Raw genomic sequence first — 21,094 nt, 5'->3', positions numbered from 1 at the left:
AACCTCAAAAAAGTGCAATAGTGTACCTGTAGAAAAAACAAGCAACAGTAAAAATATATTTCACAGCGAGTACGATCATTTTAAATCAGTTACAGTTAATCAACAAGAGCAGGAAGTCTCTAAGTAAGAGTCATTGTGATCCTGGAGGAAGAGAGTAGGGATTGAGGGTGGGGGGGAGAGAGTAGGGAGGGAGGGTGGGGGGAGAGAGTAGGGAGGGAGTGTGGGGAGGAAGGGTGGGAGGAGAGAGTAGGGAGGGAGGGTAGGGAGGGAGGGTAGGGGGAGAGAGTAGGGAGGGAGGGTAGGGATTGAGGGTGGGGGGGAGAGAGTAGGGAGGGAGGGTGGGGGGAGAGAGTAGGGAGGGAGGGTAGGGAGGGAGGGTAGGGGGAGAGAGTAGGGAGGGAGGTTGGGAGGAGAGAGTGGGGAGGGAGAGTGGGGGGGAGAGAGTAGGGAGGGAGGGTGGGGGGAGAGAGTAGGGAGGGAGGGTGGGGGAGAGAGTAGGGAGGGAGGGTGGGGGGGAGAGAGTAGGGAGGGAGAGTGGGGGGAGAGAGTAGGGAGGGAGGGTGGGGGAGAGAGTAGGGAGGGAGGGTGGGGGGAGAGAGTAGGGAGGGAGGGTGGGGGGAGAGAGTAGGGAGGGAGAGTAGGGAGGGAGGGTGGGGGGAGAGAGTAGGGAGGGAGGGTAGGGAGGGAGGGTGGGGGGAGAGAGTAGGGAGGGAGGGTGGGGAGGGAGGGTGGGAGGAGAGAGTAGGGAGGGAGAGTAGGGAGGGAGGGTGGGGGGAGAGAGTAGGGAGGGAGGGTGGGGGGAGAGAGTAGCGAGGGAGGGTAGGGAGGGAGGGTGGGAGGAGAGAGTAGGGAGGGAGAGTAGGGAGGGAGGGTGGGGGGAGAGAGTAGGGAGGGAGGGTGAGAGAGTACATTTACATTTATTCATTTAGCAGACGCTTATCTCCAAAGCGACTTCCAAGAGAGAGCTTTACAAAAGAGCACAGGTCACTGATCATAACACTGAGACGCCCCAAACATTGCGGGGAGCCAAACAAGAAGCACACATTGTGAAAAACCTAAATAAGTGCCAGAAGGAAGAACCATAAGAGCTTGTAGTTGAGTAAGTTACAATTAAACAACATGAACCTCAAAAAAGTGCAAGAGTGTACCTGGAGAAAAAACAAGCAACAGTAAAAATATATTTCACAGCGAGTACGATCATTTTAAATCAGTTACAGTTAACCAACAAGAGCAACAAGTCTCTAAGTAAGAGTCATTGTGATCCTGGAGGAAACTAAAATCAGGTCCAGCAAATCATCCCTAAGTACCGTTGTACTCCCGGAACAAGTGCGTCTTGAGCCTTTTCTTGAAGGTGGAGAGACAGTCAGTGTCTCTGATGGAGGTGGGGAGGTGATTCCACCATTGGGGGGCCAGACAGGAGAAGAGCTTGGGTTGGGAGCGGGTGCTCTTGAGCGGTGGGACCACCAGACGGTTGTCAGAAGAAGACTGTAGGTGGCGGGGGGGGGGGGGGTGTAAGGCTGGAGGAGAGACTTGATGTAGTCGGGAGCAGTCCCGTTCACCGCTCGGAAGGTCAGTACCAGAGTCTTGAATCTGATACGGGCCGTGATGGGAAGCCAGTGGAGGGAGATGAGGAGTGGGGGGAGAGAGTAGGGAGGGAGGGTGGGAGAGTAGGGAGGGAGGTGAGGGGAGAGAGTAGGGAGGGAGAGTAGGGAGGGAGGGTGGGGGGGAGAAAGTAGGGAGGGAGGGTGGGGGAGAGAGTAGGGAGGGAGGGTGGGGGAGAGAGTAGGGAGGGAGGGTAGGGGGAGAGAGTAGGGAGGGAGGGTGGGGGGAGAGAGTAGGGAGGGAGTGTGGGGAGGGAGGGTGGGGGGAGAGAGTAGGGAGAGAGGGTGGGGAGAGAGTAGGGAGGGAGGGAATCACACTAGACACACACACAGTGTATATTCAAGTGGGTAATACTGTCATATTACTGGTCCTAAATGTAGTGTTTCAAACACAACAAACACACAGCATGTCTTCTATCATCCTGTATAAAACATCTTTATTTCTCCTTATTTAGTCACTAAGACACTATTTAGTTCATCACATTCAGTGGAACTGAGATCAAAGACAGGATCAGAATCAGAATCAGAATGGGATTTATTCGCCATGAGAGTTTGCACAGACAAGGAATTTGCTTTGGCAGGAAGGTGCATACAATAAACATATACCTAAAATTTAAATATGTGGACTATCTATACTAAGGGTACATAAACTTGGATTGTTGTTTGTCAACAATGAACCCGTTAAGGAGTAGCATCACACGTGTGCGATAGTTCGAAAGCCCCACAGAGTAACGTCGCACGTGTGATTCTGAACATTCCAACCCACTATTTTCCGATAGACAAAAACGACATGACAAACGCTGTAGTATGGCTTCAAAATGTACAGTTAGGAGGCTAACAAGTAACGCTAGCAGGTAGTAGCATTGCTACGAGTATTATGCTAGGTTGCTAGGTAACGGAAGCTAACTAAAGCTAGCTAGCTTCCGTTTTGGAAAAATAACTCACTCTGGTGGAAGCGTCGGTAATATTTAGAGATATTAATCATATTTCATATCAGTAATATTTACATCTAAAGGTTAAAACAAAACAAACATTCTACACACAGCAATATTTACAAACACTCTGGGATATCAATCACAACTGTATACAGTTCAATCTTCAATGACATCTATGTGAGCACAGTGTGTGAGAGTGTGTGTGGGCTATTCTACCTGACACAGGGACACTGAGGAGTCATAAACCCTGAACCCAGGATAGAGGGGCTCAGTGAATGTGCTGTGGAATGTGTGCAGGTGGGTCAGTGTGTCAGAGGAGACTGTGTAGAAGGACAGAGTGCCGGCCGGCCAGTCCAGATACACTCCTACTCTGTGGGAGCTGGAGGGGGGGGCAGGTATGGCAGTGCTCTTCTTATTGTGACAGGCATAGTAACTGTTATCATCACAGTACAGACTCCAGGACTTGTTATTCCATCCAAGCACACAGTCATCATCCCATCCTATCCTGCTGATTCCTTTATATGTCACTGCTATATAAACCACTCCTCCACTCCACTCTGCCTCCCAGTAACAGCGCCCAGACAGACCCTCTCTACACAGCACCTGTTCACAGTCCTCAAATCTCTCTGGGTGATCAGGATACAGCTGCTCCTCTCTCCTCCTTGTCACCTTTCTATTCTCCTCAGACAGAGAGAGTTCTCTGTATGCTGTGTTTGGGTCCAGTGTGAGCTCACAGGCATCTGATGGGGGAGACCAAGACACAATATATTACTGATCATCATCATTCACATTAGAATGTCTCCCTCTTCCTGCCCTCCCCCTTTCTCTCTCTCTCTCTCTCTCTCTCTCTCTCTCTCTCTCTCTCTCTCTCTCTCTCTCTCTCTCTCTCTACCCATCCTCACTCTCTCTCTCTACCCATCCTCACTCTCTCTCTCTACCCATCCTCACTCTCTCTCTCTCTCTCTCTCTCGCTCTCTCGCTCTCTCTCGCTCTCTCTCTCGCTCTTTATCTCTATTTCTGTTCCATCCTCTCTACCCTGCTCTCTGTCCCTCCCCCTCTCTCTCTCTCTTCCACTCTCTCTCTCTTCCTTTCATTCTCTCTCACATGCTACCTCTCTCCCTCCAAATCCCTCTTTCCATCATCCCCCATCTCCTTACCCCTGATATGCCCCCATCACTCCATCTTGGGGAGGAGAGGAGAGGGAGAAGTGAAGAGAGGAGATGGAGGAGGGGAAGAAGGGGAAGAGGGGAGGAGAGCAGAGAGAAGAGGGAGGAGAGGAAGAAGGGAGAAGAGGAAGAGGGGAGGAGGGGAGGAAGGGAGGAGAGGAAGAAGGAGAAGAGGGGAGGAGGGGAAGAGGGGGAAAAAGGGAGGAGAGGAAGAAGGGGAAGAGGGGAGGAGGGGAAGAAGGGAGGAGAGGAAGAAGGGGAAGAGGGGAGGAGAGGAAGAGGAGAGCAGAGGGAAGAGGGGAGGAGAGGGAGGAGGGGAAGAGGAGAGGAGAGCAGAGGGAAGAGTGGAAGAGGGGAAGAGAGGAGAGGGAGAAGGGGAGGAGAGGAGGGGAAGAGAGGAGGAGGGGAAGAAGGGAGGAGAGGAAGAGGGGAAGAGGAAGAGGGGAGGAGAGGGAGGAGGGGAAGAGGAGAGGAGAGGAGAGGGAGAAGGAGAAGAGGGGAGGAGAGGAAGAGGGGAAGAGGGGAGGAGAGGAAGAGGGAGGAGGGGAAGAGGAGAGCAAAGGAGGGGAAGAGGGGAGGAGAGCAGAGGGAAGAGGGGAAGAGGGGAGGAGAGGAGAGGGAGAAGGGGAGGAGGGGAAGAAGGGAAGAGGGGAGGAGAGAAGAGGGAGGAGGGGAAGAGGGGAGGAGAGGGAGGAGGGGAAGAAGGGAGGAGAGGGAGGAGGGGAAGAGAGGAAGAAGGGAGGAGAGGGAAGAGGGGAAGAGGGGAGGACAGCAGAGGGAGGAGGGGAAGAGGGGAGGACGGGAGGAGAGGAAGAAGGAGAAGAGGGGAGGAGGGGAAGAGGGGAGGAGGGGGAAAAAGGGAGGAGAGGAAGAAGGGGAAGAGGGGAGGAGGGGAAGAAGGGAGGAGAGGAAGAGGAGAGCAGAGGGAAGAGGGGAAGAGGGGAGGAGAGGAGAGGGAGAAGGGGAGGAGGGGAGGGAGAAGGGGAGGAGGGGAGGAGAGGAAGAGGAGAGAAGAGGGAGGAGGGGAAGAGAGGAAGAAGGGAAGAGGGAGGAGGGGAAGAGGGGAGGAGAGGGAGGAGGGGGAGAAGGGAAGAGGGGAGGAGAGGAAGAGGGGAAGAGGAGAGGAGAGGAAGAGGAGAGAAGAGGGAGGAGGGGAAGAGGGGAGGAGAGGGAGGAGGGGAAGAAGGGAAGAGGGGAGGAGGGGAAGAGGGGAGGAGAGGAAGAGGGAGGAGGGGAAGAGGGAGGAGGGGAAGAGGAGAGGAGAGGGAGAAGGGGAGGAGAGGGAGAAGGGGAGGAGAGGAGAGGGAGAAGGGGAGGAGAGGAAGAGGAGAGAAGAGGGGAAGAGGGGAGGAGAGGAAGAGGGGAAGAGGGAGGAGGGGAAGAGGGGAGGAGAGGGAGGAGGGGGAGAAGGGAAGAGGGGAGGAGAGGAAGAGGGGAAGAGGAGAGGAGAGAAAGAGGAGAGAAGAGGGAGGAGGGGAAGAGGGGAGGAGAGGGAGGGGAAGAAGGGAAGAGGGGAGGAGAGGAAGAGGGGAGGAGGGGAGGAGGAGAGGAGAGGGAGAAGGGGAAGAGGGGAGGAGAGGAGAGCAGAGGGAAGAGGGGGATGAGGGGAAGAGGAGAGGAGGGGATGAGGGGAAGAAGAGGGAGGAGGGGAAGAGGAGAGGAGAGCAGAGGAGGGGAAGAGGGGAGGAGAGGAAGAGGGAGGAGGGGAAGAGGGGAGGAGAGCAGAGGAGGGGAAGAGGGGAGGAGAGGAAGAGGGGAGGAGAGGGAGGAGGGGAGAAGGAAGGGGACATAGCACACACAGACGTACACACAGTATTGATGTGGGTAATTGTGTTAAATTACTGCTTCTAAAAGTGTGTGTTTACAGTGTGTGTGTGTCCATTTTTGACAGTGTCCAAGTCACTAATGGTATTGTCCCTTGTATGACCTTGTGTACTAGAACCAAGTAGCAGTCAATACTCACATTTCCTAAGGCCAGGTTTGATCCAGCACTCTCCACCATGATCCACACTGCAGGGATAAGCAGAGGAATGATGAAAATACACTTCACCTGTTGATAAGTGACTTAGCAACTGACTTTCTAAGTAAACATGTTGTTTCTCTCATCATCAGAGGTTTATTCCAGAAAGCAGGTTTTACAAACTCTGAGCCGGATCCTGAACTCTGACTTGATGAACCCTGAGATGGGAAGCTCAGAGTTATCGCTTCCAGAACAGCTGATCTGAGTTAGTTCATTTCTAATTCACTGGAATTACATTTAGTCATTTAGCAGACGCTCTCATCCAGAGAATTAGAATGCGTGCGTGCGAGTATGAAGACATTTTCAGAAAGCAGAAAAACTACTTCAACAGCAAAAGAGGCAATTGTTCATTCAGTACATTTCAAAGCAGTATATTAATTTCACATTTAACCACGTCTTACTAGCTTTGCTGGTTATGGCAGATCCAGAGTGGCTCTGGGCAGATCCAATAGTTTTAAACTTCAACAGAGTACCCGCCTTCAAGGAAGTTAACGCTTGTCAAGGGAGCGAGCCCAGACTCTCTGTACAAATTAAATGTACGAGAGTCTGGTTAGGACCAGGCTAACGTCTTACTACAAGTGAAGAAGAAATGGAACAATCCTATGTGCGCAAAACAACTGGCACATTCTTCTCCTTTTTAATGACAAGATTACGAGAAGGAGGGTCCATCAACCTCCACAGCACAGATTAACAGTGAGATGTTCAGGAAATGCCAGGTTAGCTCTGCATGGAAAACTGTAGAATTTCATGTCATCCGTATGTGTTATATGGCTTCAACAACAATCAGGTTGATGAGGAAAGGACCCCCCATGTCTGACAGTAGCTTCAGGCTCAGCATGAGGGAGGGGAGAGGGAGAAACTCATGGTTTGTTACAGAAAAGCTGCCAGCAAGCAGGTGAGGTTCACAGTCAGTTACCGTGGCAACACACCCAGTTTTCAGTGTTTCCCATACATTAATTTATTTGTAACGGCCCACCACAATTAGAGATTTACCACCACAAATTTATAAAACGGTGTTTTTGCTTTTACTGTTTAACATCACAAAAAAATATTTAATAGTAGAGCTGCACGCAGCATACTGATTCGCTCAGCCCCTTCTTGCCCCGCTCGTGTTCTCTCTCTCTCACTACAACAGACACGTCTGTGAATAATCCCCTCTCTCCGTGCACGCTCTGATTCAATGCACGGGTCAAACAGCTTTTTCCCTCGGAGACAACAGGACAATCAATCTGGAGTTTACGAACGGTTAGGCCCAATCCCAATGTCCACCCTCACAGACTCACAGACTTTGAGGCACATTCTCACTAAGTCTGTGAGGGCTTAGGGCTGTCCCACTGTCAAATTGTCAAGTTCGTGAGGGCTCTTTCGAACACATTTTATGCACCCGTAAGTCTGCATTTTTGCAGACTTGCCCACAATTCACAGCGTAGTGACGTGAATCACGAGGGTTACCGGGGGAAGCCTGGAAGAGAGAAAAAGATCCTGGCTAACCCTCCTCATAAGACAAGAAAGACGAAGAACAGTAAACAAACAAGCATGGAAGGAGCAACCAACCCTGACGTAAACAGAAATAGAAGTTAGAAATAACAGTTAACATCAGTAGTTTAAACACAAAGCTCACTGACGGTTAATATAGCCAGAGCTGGGTGTAGTAGGGCAGCACAATTAATAAAATTTTAATCACGATCACGATTTTGGCTTCCCACGATCAAATTCGCGTGATGGAGCCATATTTAAAATGCGGCATTCTTTTGGCAAAGCCAATCTAGCGCTCCGTAAACCATAGGTGCGTTCGACATCGGCTGCATGAAAGACCAGCGAGAGTTGCTGCTTGCAGTCGGGGAAGAGTTATAAACGGCTGCGTAAAGTCGGACATTCCTGCTTCCTGGTTTGCTGCGTTGACGTCAGTCATGGCCGATCAAGCGCTGTTTGCTTACTTCATCACTGACGAACTGCATGGTATAATTAGCCTACGTGACAAAAAAAGTTGTTTTGGTTAAAATCAACAAATAATCATGATAATTAATCGTGATCTCAATGTTGATCAAAATAATCGTGCTTATCATTTTGGCCATAATCGTGCAGCCCTAGTGTGTAGGTTGTCCTTTGATGATAAATTCCAAATATGCTTTCATCAGATTTGATCCAACAACATTACTATTTTACCTATAATGCCGCAAAGTGCTGAACCATTCCAATTTATAGCATTTTGAGCTCTTGTAGCCTCTTGCACTCAATCACTTACTAGGTGACGTCAAGTAAGTGTGTGAGGGTTCAGGGCTTAGGGTTTAGGGGGGACATGGGATTGGGCCTTAGTATCATAATTCTCTGCACAAAGGTGTCCAAAACTAAGTAAATATAATAATATTTGTAGTTAAAAACATTCGGCAAATATAACAATATGAGTCCAACATAATGTTTATATTATATGAAGCTCAAAAACTATTTTGCGCTCAAATTGATTCCATTTTCTTTTCTTGTTGAAGTCCCTAGCTACATTCACGTCAAACCGACACTAGGACCTAGGTTTGAGCTGAGCTACATTTTACAACGTCTGGTTTTAGTGACCTCTCTTTCTGGAGCTAAAAACCCAGTTTCCCTCATCTCAGGGTTTAAAAACTCAGTTTTCACTAAACCCGCTTTCTGGAAATACAATTATGATTGTGGCTACAACCATATTGTAGATTGTAGAGTAAACATGCAGTTTTAATTGTAACATCAAGAAATGCAAGGCCTATTAACGTAATTAGATATATTCAGTGTTAAGCGACATTACATTAAGAGGTATATAAAAAACAAACATCTCCTTACTTGAGTTTCTCCAGTCTGCAGTGTGGATCCTCCAGTCTAGCAGAGAGCAGCTTCAATCCCTTTTCTCCTGGATGATTGTAGCTCAGGTCCAGTTCCCTCAGGTGGAAGGGGTTGGACCTCAGAGCTGAGGCCAGAGAAGCACAGCCTTTCTCTGTGACCAGACAGCCTGACAGCCTGTAGAAAGAGGATCAATATTGTCAGAATCCATCTGGGCCTCCAGAGTGAGTCAGCACAGAGGGGTTCATTTGGCAGGTGCTGTCATAGTTGCACCTCCCCTCATTAGACAGAGTGACCCATGTAATCCAATATCAGAAAGGTTGAAGATGTAACTCTTTATCCTGTATAAGAATGATACTGTGTTCAGCATTCAATTTGTGTAGAGAGAGGCCAACCCCCCAGGTGAACTATAGGCAAGGTAAAGGCTTAGGTAAACAGGAAGATCCTTATCTTATCTGAGCATTTCATTTAGTTAGCCTAAGCAGGGCCACTTTAAGACATATGCATGCACGCACGCGTGCAGGATCTATGCAAGGGAGCCAATGAAAGAAGAGCCATGTGACAGACAATTCTATATATTTGTACAACATGGTTTTTGTATTGGGAATGTTGGGATGATAATAGAGAATCGAGGATAAAGAACAAGCAAGTTTGCTTGTTCAATATTTCCACTATTTTAAACAGTTATCATATTCCAAAGGAAGAAATATTAGTGCATCTAAACCAGCCAAGATAAATTAGAGTAGGCTATGGGGAAAGGAATTGCACATTTGTGTGCCAGATAATATTTCCACAAAAACTCCCCCATTAAATACAATACATCATGACAGTTTGCATGATTTGAAATGGTCACTTATTATCACACTGGCATTTAATTACCACAGCAAACAATTACTGCACTGAACTGTAAGTAAAGCAAAAATAACAAAACCTGTAATTATCACTCGAATCATTCACGTCTTCTACGCTAAACCTAGCAGTCACGTGAACGTGAATGAGGTGAACGAATCCTTTCTGTTTCCTCTACTGAGCCAATGCAACAGTCCCTATGCGCTGCCACGAGAAGATGAACGAATCACTCACTGAGACGACTCGTTACTCCCCAGTCATTCTAAAGATTTGTTCAATATGAAGGAATCGTTCACAAACGACACATCACGACTGGCCTCTTGGTTGATGTGAACATACCACTTTACAATTAATAGACGTACACAAAAATAAACAAAAATGTCCTTTCATCTGTATACGGAGGTAGTGACCAAATCAACTAATAAGTCTCCCTGTGTGAGTTCTTGTTTAAACTGTAGTTAAGCTGTAGTTCTCCTTTAGCTTTCCGGCAGAATAGACAGCATCTATCTTCCACTTTCCTAACTGTAGGAGCCATTTGTGTTTCTTATTGACATGTCATATTATTTTGGTTAGATAGAACTGTCAGAATATTTTGGACACTGGGTGGCAGTCATTGGAGGCACAGGGTTCTATATTTAGGGACACAGGTGACAGGAAGGGGCACAGGTAGAGGGAAGGGACACAGTTCTCACCAGACCAGAGAACAGACCACAGTGCACAGACCACCAATGACATTGGGAAACCTGGTATGTCAATCTACATTTTACAACTATGCATAATAAATAACAACTAAACGGCAAATAAGGACTGGAAAATCTGATACATTGTGTCAGCATAAGATCACTCCTAAACTACCTGTGTATAATGGCAACGATATAGACGTATTGGAAAACTAGAAACATTAAGCGAGAACTCGCCCTTTTATTGGAACTTGAGCTTCAAACTGAAAAAGGTGTTTTGTATTCCACAAAATCTGGCCGCTATCCCCAATCAAGGGACATTGTCGTCACCTGCGCTGGTCTGACAGATTGGAAACTCTGAAGTTCAACGCACAGGGAGAGTGTGTACTGGCAGCATCAAGCACGCTTTATTGAATGCTATAAAAGCCATATTGGGAAACGGATAATATAATGGTGTTGTTCGACTGAATGCTAAAATCTTACAACAATATCGTCTGTTTGAAAGTCGTGCAGTCGGCATACAAACGTTCCTGCATTACGCCAATGAGGTCTTATGCTTAATAAACAACTAAACGGCAAAGCCCTCTCCTGCTGCCTCTTCCTAGATATTTGTAACTACCTCCCGTTCCCCCTACCCTGCCTCAGTCAACTAAAATGTCATTTTACATATAAAACGGTGAAATATTAGCCTACCTGGCGAACTTGTTCCACTGAGTTGGATTCCAATTGAAGAATATCCCACCTCAGTCGCTCTTTATTAGCTACAAAATGTCCTGGTTTATACAGTACACCGTGAATATCCTGTGGTTATCCTGAGGTAAACTTCTTCAAAATTACAGTAAAAAAAACTCTGAAATCCTTTTGTTCTGGACTGGAAAGTCATGTTTTGTTGACTTAAACTTTCAGATGTTAGCTACATTTTTCTTATCTTTGAATTTTCTGAGCAGATATACATCGCTGGTTCCGACGCCATTAGTTAAAGTCGTTCTTTTTAGAAACACGGCTAACTGATCCAGAGATGGAGATCACATGACAGAACATGCAAACACGACATGCTATTGGACAATATTATCATAGTGAAATAACAGCAAGTTCTTCTGAAAAATGAAAGGGGAATTAAATGGAAGTGAAATTAACCAAATGTATGCAAAAAAAACTTAGCTACCCAATAAATGTATATATTTTAAAATAACAGAATGCTTATCAGTATTTATTTAATTCTGTTAGGTCATTAGATAACCATATTCTGCTACAAAAGAGCAACATAACTGCCTGTTGGCTCTGCCTTCCATCCTGAGAGAACAGGAACTGCTATATTCGGATGCTGTTCGTGGATAACGGTGTTGGAACAAACGGTTAATCATCAACACCATCATGCCTGTCTTTCTGTATTTCAACATTTCAACATTTTATATATAAAATGTTGAAATACAGAAAGACATAGAAAGACATACAGACATATATATATATATATATATATATATATATATATATATATATATATATATATTCTACACTGCTCAAAAAAATTATGGAACACTTTTGAAAACACATCAAATCACAATGTGAAAAAAAATTATGTTGGATATCTATACTGATATGGACAGTTTAATGTCTTAGGAACGAAAGGATGACACCGTCGTATTGCGACAAATTTACCTCATACAAAAACAAAGTGAAGCATTTTCTTTTAGCTGTCGGACTGTCTCAGACCCCCCACATTGGAATGGTTAAAAGAAAATAATTTTTACTTGTTTTTGTATTGGGTAAAATTGGGTAAACACAACGATGATTCGTTATGAACCTTTGGGTCATGTGACCCGAAGGCAGCACGAGGGTTAAGTCAGCCAATCTTGATATCAAAATGATTGTACCATACTAACAAAACCATTTATGAATGTTGTATTGTTATATTCTGAAGTTTACGCATTCCATGGACAGTTGAAATAACGGAACTCAAAGCTAAGAGCCACTTCACACCTAAGCAGATCTCAGGACGACGCCCAGGTGGGGAGTAACTGACCAATGCAAGCAAAAAGCAACATTTATTTATAAAGCACTTTAAAATCCATGATGAAACACAAAGTGCTGTACAGTAAAACAATAAAAAAATGAAAGAGGTCACCTTCACAGGGACCCCCCCTGTTCTTTGGAGTATAAAACCCCCAAACGTACGATCACCCCCGCTTGTTCATAGGATTAAACTGAGGTGAACGCGTCACTCTCTAACCTATTCCTCTCAACCTGCAAATTCACTGAGCGCCCGGGACTTTGACGAGAGATTCCGCTTTGTATTCGTTGGACATAACAAACCATTGACTCCTTTCTTCAAACCGACAAAAGTAACTGCGATTTGCAATATTTCTTACTTGTGACATATTGGCATGTTGTGATTTAATTGTTAATGTTTGATTGTAGTTTACAAATGATTTTAACTTAACCCTCGTTAAGTCAGTTGCCCTTGATCGTCCATTGTTACTAGAAAGGCCTACCTTTCCCTCTCTACCTCTTTCCCACTCTCTCTCTCTCCCTCCCCCCTTCACACGCGCTCTACACAACCATTGTGTTGCTCGCCCTCATTAGCATCCAGCCACTGTACTACTCTGACTAACCCATAACTTATCTGGTATTTGTTCATTATAATTACATTCTCCTAAATAAATCATTGTGTATAATATTTGCGTATCTCTCACGTTATCTGATCTGCCCTACTTTCATAGAATCCACGACTTAAGATTAGACTGATTATCACGAAGGCTATTATTCAATATTATTCAATAAGGTTTCCTCTGTCCCTTCAACAAATAAGAGGTGGTGCCCCCAAGAACTACATACTTTATTATAAATTAAGTATTGCTAATCATAAACGAGCAAACCCCGCTACAACACTGAGTTGGAACTCTGATTATCTGTGTTCAACATCCATTTGCACATTTTATTTTCACATGGTTGAAAGTGATGATTTGGGGGCTCTTTTGCTGGATCAAGAGTCGGCGACTTCCACAGAGTTAGTGGCACCCTGAACCAAAACTGCTACCACAGCATTTTGCAGCATTTCAACCATCATCTGAGACTTGCTTACTTCGACCAGTGTTAAGCTATGCTTGAAGCTGTTGTCCTGTGAGCCGCCTGTCACACAAGCTGTTCACTCTCAGAAACTTGTCTTCTGATTCTGTTGTGGCTTTGGGTCTGCCAGACCTCCTCCTGTCAGTTTCCTCTAGTTTCCAGGGGCCTTTTACATTTACATTTAGTCATTTAGCAGACGCTCTTATCCAGAGCGACTTACAGTGAGTACAGGGACATTCCCCCGAGGCAAGTAGGGTGAAGTGCCTTGCCCAAGGACACAACGTCAGTTGGCATGACCGGGAATCGAACTGGCAACCTTCAGATTACTAGCCCGACTCCCTCACCTGACTCCCTTTTGATGGTGTAGGAAACTGTACTCACTGAAACCTTGGCTTTATTGGCAATTTCTATCTAAAGTAAAGACCTACACTTTTAAGGGTTTATTATGGTCTGTCTTCCTTTGTTAATTGAAAAACCTAAACAATTTTTTTTAACCTCTGGCAGTTTACCGCTTACCTTTGTACTGTGGTGGAATTTTAGAATATAGTTAGAATGTATGTGTTTTATATAGATAGATAATGTAATGAACTGGGGCTTTGTAGGATGCAAGCTCTGTAGAATGGATGTAGTAGATTGTCTGAAGGTATTTATGATACCTAACTAAGAGCCAGGGGCATGGAGAAGGAGGACGTCAGCTTGAGTTCCCGTGACCTGAGGATCAGTTGATCAGGCCGACCTGACCTTTTGGCTAAGGATATGGCCAAGTCAGACATTCTGTCTGTGTTTCATTAATTATCTTCTGACTTAGAGAAGTAGCTGCTACATCAAAGGACTGTGGGACACTGGCTTGGGAGTTTATTGTCTTAGACTGTCATTGATCAGTGCTAGCCAATCACAGAGACCACTGCATTGATTGATTAGGACCATCTGTTCTAAATTTATATAAGGCTGGGTTTTATGGTTGTTCTTCACCTCTCTCTCGAACAATCTGTAGGTTACAGCTTGCATGTCCTTCGCTATGACGGGTCCAGAGTACTCTGTTAATCTTAAGTTTGTACAAACTAAATAAATTGTATTGAAACCGCCATTCTTGACTCATCAGATTACACAGAGCCGCGATAATATTCCATGACAGTACCATTTCAGGTTGTTCACTGGACTTGAACTGCTTACATTTCAATAAAAATTGATAAAATGGAGGTGTTCTAAAACCTTTGACCGGTAGTGTATATATTCTAGTTTAAAGTTGTAACATTCTTGTCCGCATTCTGTTCTCTTTTTGCTTTAATGTTATGTTACATGTAGCAGGACCAACCTCAAGGAATTCAATGGCAAATGTTACCTTCTGTGATGTGTGAAATTACCAATAAAAGTGTGTTCAACTTCCTAAAGAGCAGCGTTGCACCTGACACTTAAGGCTGAAATATACTTCACGCTAAGTACGTGTCCACATGCTGAATGGCTGCAGCACGTATCCTGCGTTTGTTTGGTGCCTACTTTGTGCACGTCTCCCTGTCCAGGTAAATGTACAATAATATGAGGAATAGTATATCTTAACCCTTGTGTTGGAGCCATTATACAACTTTGTTTTGTTTTATTTATATACCACATTGGTGATGCAAATAAATGGGCAGTTTTATGTTTGAGCACTGGGTGGAGCATTGTCTTTGGGAAGGCATATAGGTAATTAACAGCCAGGGATACACAGGTGTGTGGCTAGGTGGAAAAGCATACAGCTTTTCACCGTGTCAGGTTTGTGTGTCATTGTTTGATTTGTGTGCAAAAGAAAATGAATGGAACTAATCCAGAAATGAAATGAAATGGACTGTATTGCTGTATTGTGTGCTACTGATTACAGAGTCCATAAAGGTGCCGCAGATGATAGTCCCTCCAGTTCTCTCTTTGATGAAGCCATGAGTGAAACTCTGTTGTCTAAATCAACCATACAAATACATTATGCGATTATAACTTTACTATTGTCTCATGTAGAACATAAATACAGACCTCAGTGTCTCCAGCTTGCAGAGTGGATTCCCCAGTCCAGCAGAGAGCAGCTTCATGCCGGCATCCTTCAGATCATTGTTATTTAGATCCAGTTGTCTCAGGAAGGAGGTTGACTTCAGAGTTGAGCTCAGAGAAGCACAGCCTTTCTCTGTGATGTGACAGCCTGACAGCCTGTAGAATGTAATCATGATATGGATTACTAACACTACTATCTTCTATAGGTAGAAATAAAGAAAATCAGTCTGATCATTTCCTATGGGTGTTGTGGTGAGTTACTGTTGCAAGCTGAAAACAACAGGGGTGTTCAAACAAGGTGTTCTCATATAGAGCTTCTCTCCTCTGGAACAGACTTCATGTTTCAATCAGGGGGGCTGGCACTGTCTAGGTGTTTATTAGGGTTACATCAAGAGCACTGAGTTGGAACTCTGATTATCTGTGTTCAACATCCATTTGCACATTTTATTTCCATCTCTACTCTTGATGCATGATTATGCTTTGCTTATGTTCTGCACCTCTCTTAGTCACCGACCACCTCTGGAGAAGTGGAACTCTCACTGAATTGCTCCTCCCAGGCTTTCTTAAATGTTTTAACTATGAGTTTTCCTGAGTTTTTCCTTGTCTTCCTTGAGGGTTTAGGTTGGTTTAGGTGCAGTTCTATGGGCCCTCTGTGACATTGCTTGTAGAAAGGGCTATACAAATAACATTGATTTGAACACAATGACACGGTAGTCAGTAACCAATGTGAAATATTAACCTGCCTGAGAAGCTGATGTCACTGGGCTGGATTGTACCTGTGGAATATTCTATCTCTTGTCGTATACTGAGACATCATGTGGTCATCCTGAGGTATTTCTATTATGATTATAAGAAGAATTATAAACACTACTACCCTCTGGAGGTAGAAATAAAGAATCAGTCTGTCATTTTACTCTCAAACACCAAGAAGGTTTGATTAGTCAGAGGACTGTCTGTTCAGGTTGGCTGACTTTACTTTTATCTCAAATGGAATCGTACCAAACTATAGTGTCAGAAATTGTACATGCAGTGCACCTTTTTCTTTCCTTTTTAAAATGTGGAGAAGGACCATTTTGAGGGAGGAACAGAAGGGTAACATTTGCAGTGGCCTCTTAAATTTTACCCTTCTGTTCCTCACAAAATCGTCATAGTAGTACAATACACCAAGAAAGTATTACATATTACATCCAATAGCAGGTCTGTCAGTATACCAAGCAGTATACGTTTCTGGCTATTTCTGACACACAACCCTTGATGCAGGGATAGTGGTGTCAAGCACAGGGACAACAGTACACTAGCAGACAGATACAAAACACAATGCCATGTCAATCTACAATAATATAATGAAGTAGTATGTCTTAAATAGATTCCTGTCTCACCCTGATCTGTTTCACTCATCTCATGTTTGTCTCCACCCCCTCCAGGTGTCTCCCATCTTCCTTCCTACCCTCATTTATCCTGTTTTCTGTTTGGGTTCAGTTCTTCTCGTTTGTCAAGCCTACAGTACCAGCATGTTTTTCTCTACCTCCTTTAGTCTTTTCTGCCTCTTAGTTCCCCTGGTCCTTACATCCTGCCTGCCCTGACTTCGAGTCTGCCTGCTGCCCTGTACCTGAATGACTCCTTGTGGATTACGACCCTTGACTGCCCTGACTTTTTCATTGGCCGGACCCCTTGTACCTTTAACAGACCACAAACTTATGACCAGTGTGTGATTCATTGCGTGGTGTGAGATTATAACTATAGTTGTGTCATGTTGAACATGAATACAGACCTCAGTGTTTCCAGCTTGCAGAGTGGATTCCCCAGTCCAGCAGAGAGCAGCTTCATGCCTGAATCCCCCAGGTCGTTGTTACTCAAGTCCAGCTCTGTCAGATCTGAGGAGGGGAGAGCTGAGGCCAGCGCTTCATAGCACCGTTCTGAGAGGTTACAGTCATTCAGCCTACATGACATAAGGAGAACATGAGACATCATCAGAGTCATGTTTTGTATTATAAGAACATATGATAATCAAACACTATCACAATATGTGCTGTTGTAATATTATAATAAAAAATCTAAAGCCTTATACATACAGAGCAGTTTTGGAGTCTTTGACCACTGGCAGCAGCCTCAGAAGACCTTCCTCTGATCTGGAGTATATCTTCAGGTCAAACACGTCCATCTTCTCTTCTGAAGTCAGCAACACAAAGAACAGAGCTGACCTCTGTGTATATGAGAGCTTTTCACTGGAGAGACTTCCTGAGCTCAGGTAGTGTTGGATCTCCTCCACCAGAGAATGGTCATTCAGTTCATTCAGACAGTGGAACAGATTCATGCATCTCTCTGCAAAGGGATCCTCTCTGATCTTCTCCTTGATGTACTTGACTGTTTCCTCATGGCTCTCTGTCTTGTGACTTTTCTGAGTCAGTAGGCCTTGTAAGTCAGTCTGGTTGGACTCCATTGAGAGGCCCAGGAGGAAGCGGAGGAAAAGGTCCAGTTGTCCATTCTTACTCTGCAAGGCCTTGTCCACCGCACTCTTGTAGAGGTGGATGGCAGATGTGTCTGAGGTGGACTGAGACATCAGATTCTCATCGTTGTTGATGAATGAGAGAAACACAAACATAGCAGCCAGATACTCCTGAAAGCTCAGATGGACAAAGCAGAACACCTTCTCCTGGAAGACTTTACCATCCTGTCTGAAGATCTGTGTGAACACTCCTGAGTGCACTGAGGCATCACGGACATCAATTCCACACTCTGTCAGGTCTTTCTCATAGAAAATCAGGTTGCCTTTCTCCAGCTGGTGGAAGGCCAGTTTTCCCAGTGACAGAATACTCTGAATGCTGTCTTCATCCCAGTGTGGATCGGTCTCAGTTTTCCCAGCATACTTCACCTTCTTCTGTTTGGTCTGTAACACCAGGAAGGCTGTGTACATCTCAGTCAGGGTCTCGGGCATCTTCTCTTTCTTCTCTGTTCTCAGCATGTGTTCAAGGACTGTAACGGTAATCCAAGAGAAGACTGGTATGTGGCACATGATGTAGAGGATCCTTGATGTCTTGATGTGTGAGATGATTCTCCTGGCCAGGATCTCATCACTGCATCTCTTCATGATGTACTCATCCTTCTGTGGGTCATTGAACCCTCGTACCTCTGTCACCAGGTCAACACACTCAGAAGGGATCTGATTGGCTGCTGCAGGTCGAGTGGTGATCCAGATGAGAGCAGAGGGAAGAAGCTTTCCTCTGATCAGGTTGGTCAGCAGCACATCCACTGAGGTGGACTTTGTGACATCACACCAGCTCTTGTTCTTTTTGAAGGCTAAGGGCAGTCGACACTCATCCAGACCGTCAAAGACAAACAGAACGTTGTACTTGTCGTAGTTGGAGATTCCTGATTCTCTGGTTTCCGAGAAGAAGTGATGGACAAGTTCCTTCAGACTGAACTCTTCTCCATCCAACAAATTCAGCTCTCGAAACGGAAGAGGAAAGATGAACTGGATTCCCTGATTGGCTAGTCCCTCAGCCCAGTCTGTGATGAACTTCTGCACAGAGACAGTTTTTCCAATGCCAGCAACTCCTTTTGTCAGAACAATTCTGATAGGTGTGTCTCGTCCAGCTGAGGGTTTAAAGATGTTGTTGCATGTGATGGCTGTTTCTGTTCTTGCTGATTTCCTGGATGCTGTCTCAATCTGTCTCACCTCATGTTCTTTATTGATCTCTCCACTCTCACCCTCTGTGATGTAGAGATCTGTGTAGATCTTATTGAGAAGAGTTGGGTTTCCTTGTTTAGCTATGCCCTCGAACACAGTTTCAAACTTCTTCTTTAGTTCAGATTTGAGTTTCTGTTGACAAATCTCAGCACGCTCATCTAAACAAAAAACAACACGGGTTAAGTGCGTGTTTTTGTTAAATGTAATTTTGATTATTCACAGATTATGAACTGACAATGTGTCCTTGACATTCAATTCAAAACATATTTCCAATCTATGACCATTTATCAGGTACACAATAATGAAACAGTTTAGTATACTCACACATAGTACAAGGTCATAGGAAGATCTACACAACATTGGGCTACTCTGAGTCTCATAACTTTCTTTGTATATCTAACCTTCATCATATACCATCAATCGGTCAACTCAGACTAAATATGGAGTCTCTTACTTTTCTCCAGAGTGTCAGCCAGCTCCTTGTGGTTCATGTTCCTCAGGACGTGCAGTGTGATCTTCAGAGCTCCCTCTCTGGCACTGCTCTCCTGCTTCTCATATTCAGGGTCCACCACTTCCTGGTCCTCCCTCTGACTCTCTAAGCCTTCTGGGAAATCTGAACTCAGAATCCTCTTCATCCTCTTCAGCTCTTTCTTCACAAACCTGATGACGGTCTCCTCAAGCACCTGAAACAGAGAGGGAAGATATCAGACGAACCAGGAACTATCTACACAGTAGAACAATATGATTAAAATCATTCAGTCTTGTTTGTACTTTATATTAACACAAAACTCACTGTGAATATGGAGGACAAGTCCTCATGGTGACTCTGGTCTGACTCAGACTTCTCCTGTTGATCTCTGAGGACAAGAGATGACATTACTTAACCACATGAACCACATGTACAAGGGCTGATAATCTACTAAGGAGTATTATCATACATAAGCATGAGTGGTAAACTTGACTGTATCCACTCATGCATACACACAGACACACTGTATAAGACTGATACCATCACTACCAAGTAAACCATCTTCTATACCACTACATTCATCAAAGATATGAGCGCTGTCACCCCCAGGTAAACAAGTGTGTTGTGTTTCAACCAGACACTGAAGAATGACATCAGGGTCCACCTCACACAGGGCTGCATGTTTGCTAGCAGCCTGCTTTAGACACTGCAGCACTCCTCCACCCAGGAGTTGAAGACCTTCTGGTCTCAACCAGTCTAAGAGGGCTGAGCCCCGCCCGGTCTGTGCTCATACCAGGCCTGGTACCTGCAGGGCTGGACACTGACTCTCATGCTGTCTGTGTGTGTGCTGTGTGTGTCTGTGCGTGTGTGTGTGTGTGTGGGGGGGGGGGGGGGGGGGGGTTTGCGTGTGCGTGTGTAGGGAGGTTATTGTTGTCAAAATTTCACTAGAACTGCACCGATCTCTCTTATTTGTATGTAAAGCTAATATAACAAAATTACATGTTTACAATAAATGTCAAGTCTTGGAAAAGTAACTCACAGGCTTATCCTGGTTCGCTCTAGTCTCTAATGAATTAGAGAGAGCAGCTTTGAATAATTTGTCTGCACCAACATAGAATGACCTAATAGTAGTATGGTATGGCTTGCATAATTGCATTTGTTTAAGGGTAGTTTGTTGTGGTTGTGTCTCTGTGTTAATGTCAGGTGAAGTTCAACATTAAAGCAGCACAGTGGACTGGTAGGTTGTGGTCAGTGTCGGTCCAACTAACAGCCGCTATGGCCACGGCACTATGCAACAAAAAAATAGCCTAATAGTTTACCCTTTGAGGACGGCCTGAATACCAAGAAAATGTTTAACTGGAGCGATCCAAAATCCGAAGGGTGGGGGTGGGGATTCCCCCGTGTAAACTTGAACGGTGCACTTGTCCGTCCGGTTTACAGATCGCGATTGGTCAAAAATCAATAGTTTTCCGAGTACGGCCAGTTAGTTGGAGTGGGTGGAAGCAATGAGATCGCGTGCAGTGTTGTAAAAGTCGTTTGCATCCGAGACATATTTAGCTATTGCTAAAAACATTGTTGTTTCTTTTGCAAAGAAATGGAAAAGAAAAGGAGAAAAGGATGGCGCGGAAAAAGCAAGAAAACAAAAAACAACGGGCACTGCTGCAAAATGCTGCAAAATGTAAAAACATTGAACAAATGTTTAGACTGGCCAAAGCCAATCTAAGTGAGAGAGTCTGCAGCCCGAAGATGCAGCAGTAGCCTACCAGAGGCGTCAGGTGCAAGCAGCTGCAAAA

General features: G+C 45.1%; 2 protein-coding genes across 5 annotated transcripts in view; both read right to left on the bottom strand.

The window, feature by feature from the left end:
- The window catches only part of LOC136932979 (protein NLRC3-like), a 91,611-nt gene that overhangs the window by 27,995 nt on the left and 42,522 nt on the right, over positions 1–21,094 (bottom strand). Inside the window, exons 10-17 of one of the 2 annotated variants that reach the window (XM_067228316.1) lie at positions 19,626–19,689; positions 19,287–19,515; positions 17,217–18,990; positions 16,916–17,083; positions 15,130–15,300; positions 8,534–8,707; positions 5,666–5,712; positions 2,029–3,276 (exon numbers count right to left, since the gene is read on the bottom strand). In XM_067228316.1, coding sequence (XP_067084417.1) covers positions 2,744–3,276; positions 5,666–5,712; positions 8,534–8,707; positions 15,130–15,300; positions 16,916–17,083; positions 17,217–18,990; positions 19,287–19,515; positions 19,626–19,689 — 3,160 coding nt within the window. In that variant the 3' untranslated portion in view covers positions 2,029–2,743. Of the gene's footprint in view, positions 1–2,028; positions 3,277–5,665; positions 5,713–8,533; positions 8,708–15,129; positions 15,301–16,915; positions 17,084–17,216; positions 18,991–19,286; positions 19,516–19,625; positions 19,690–21,094 lie in introns of those variants that run through there. The other variant, XM_067228323.1, reaches the window with a different exon arrangement.
- Positions 1–21,094, bottom strand: part of LOC136933203 (NLR family CARD domain-containing protein 3-like) — a 72,860-nt gene that overhangs the window by 42,920 nt on the left and 8,846 nt on the right. The gene's annotated exons all lie outside the window — the stretch shown is intronic.

Source organism: Osmerus mordax, chromosome 2 (genome assembly GCF_038355195.1).
Source record: "Osmerus mordax isolate fOsmMor3 chromosome 2, fOsmMor3.pri, whole genome shotgun sequence".
NCBI classification, from domain to species: domain Eukaryota; kingdom Metazoa; phylum Chordata; class Actinopteri; order Osmeriformes; family Osmeridae; genus Osmerus; species Osmerus mordax.
The sequence above is the reverse complement of the archived record's forward strand: the minus strand, read 5'-3'. Positions and strand labels throughout refer to the sequence as shown.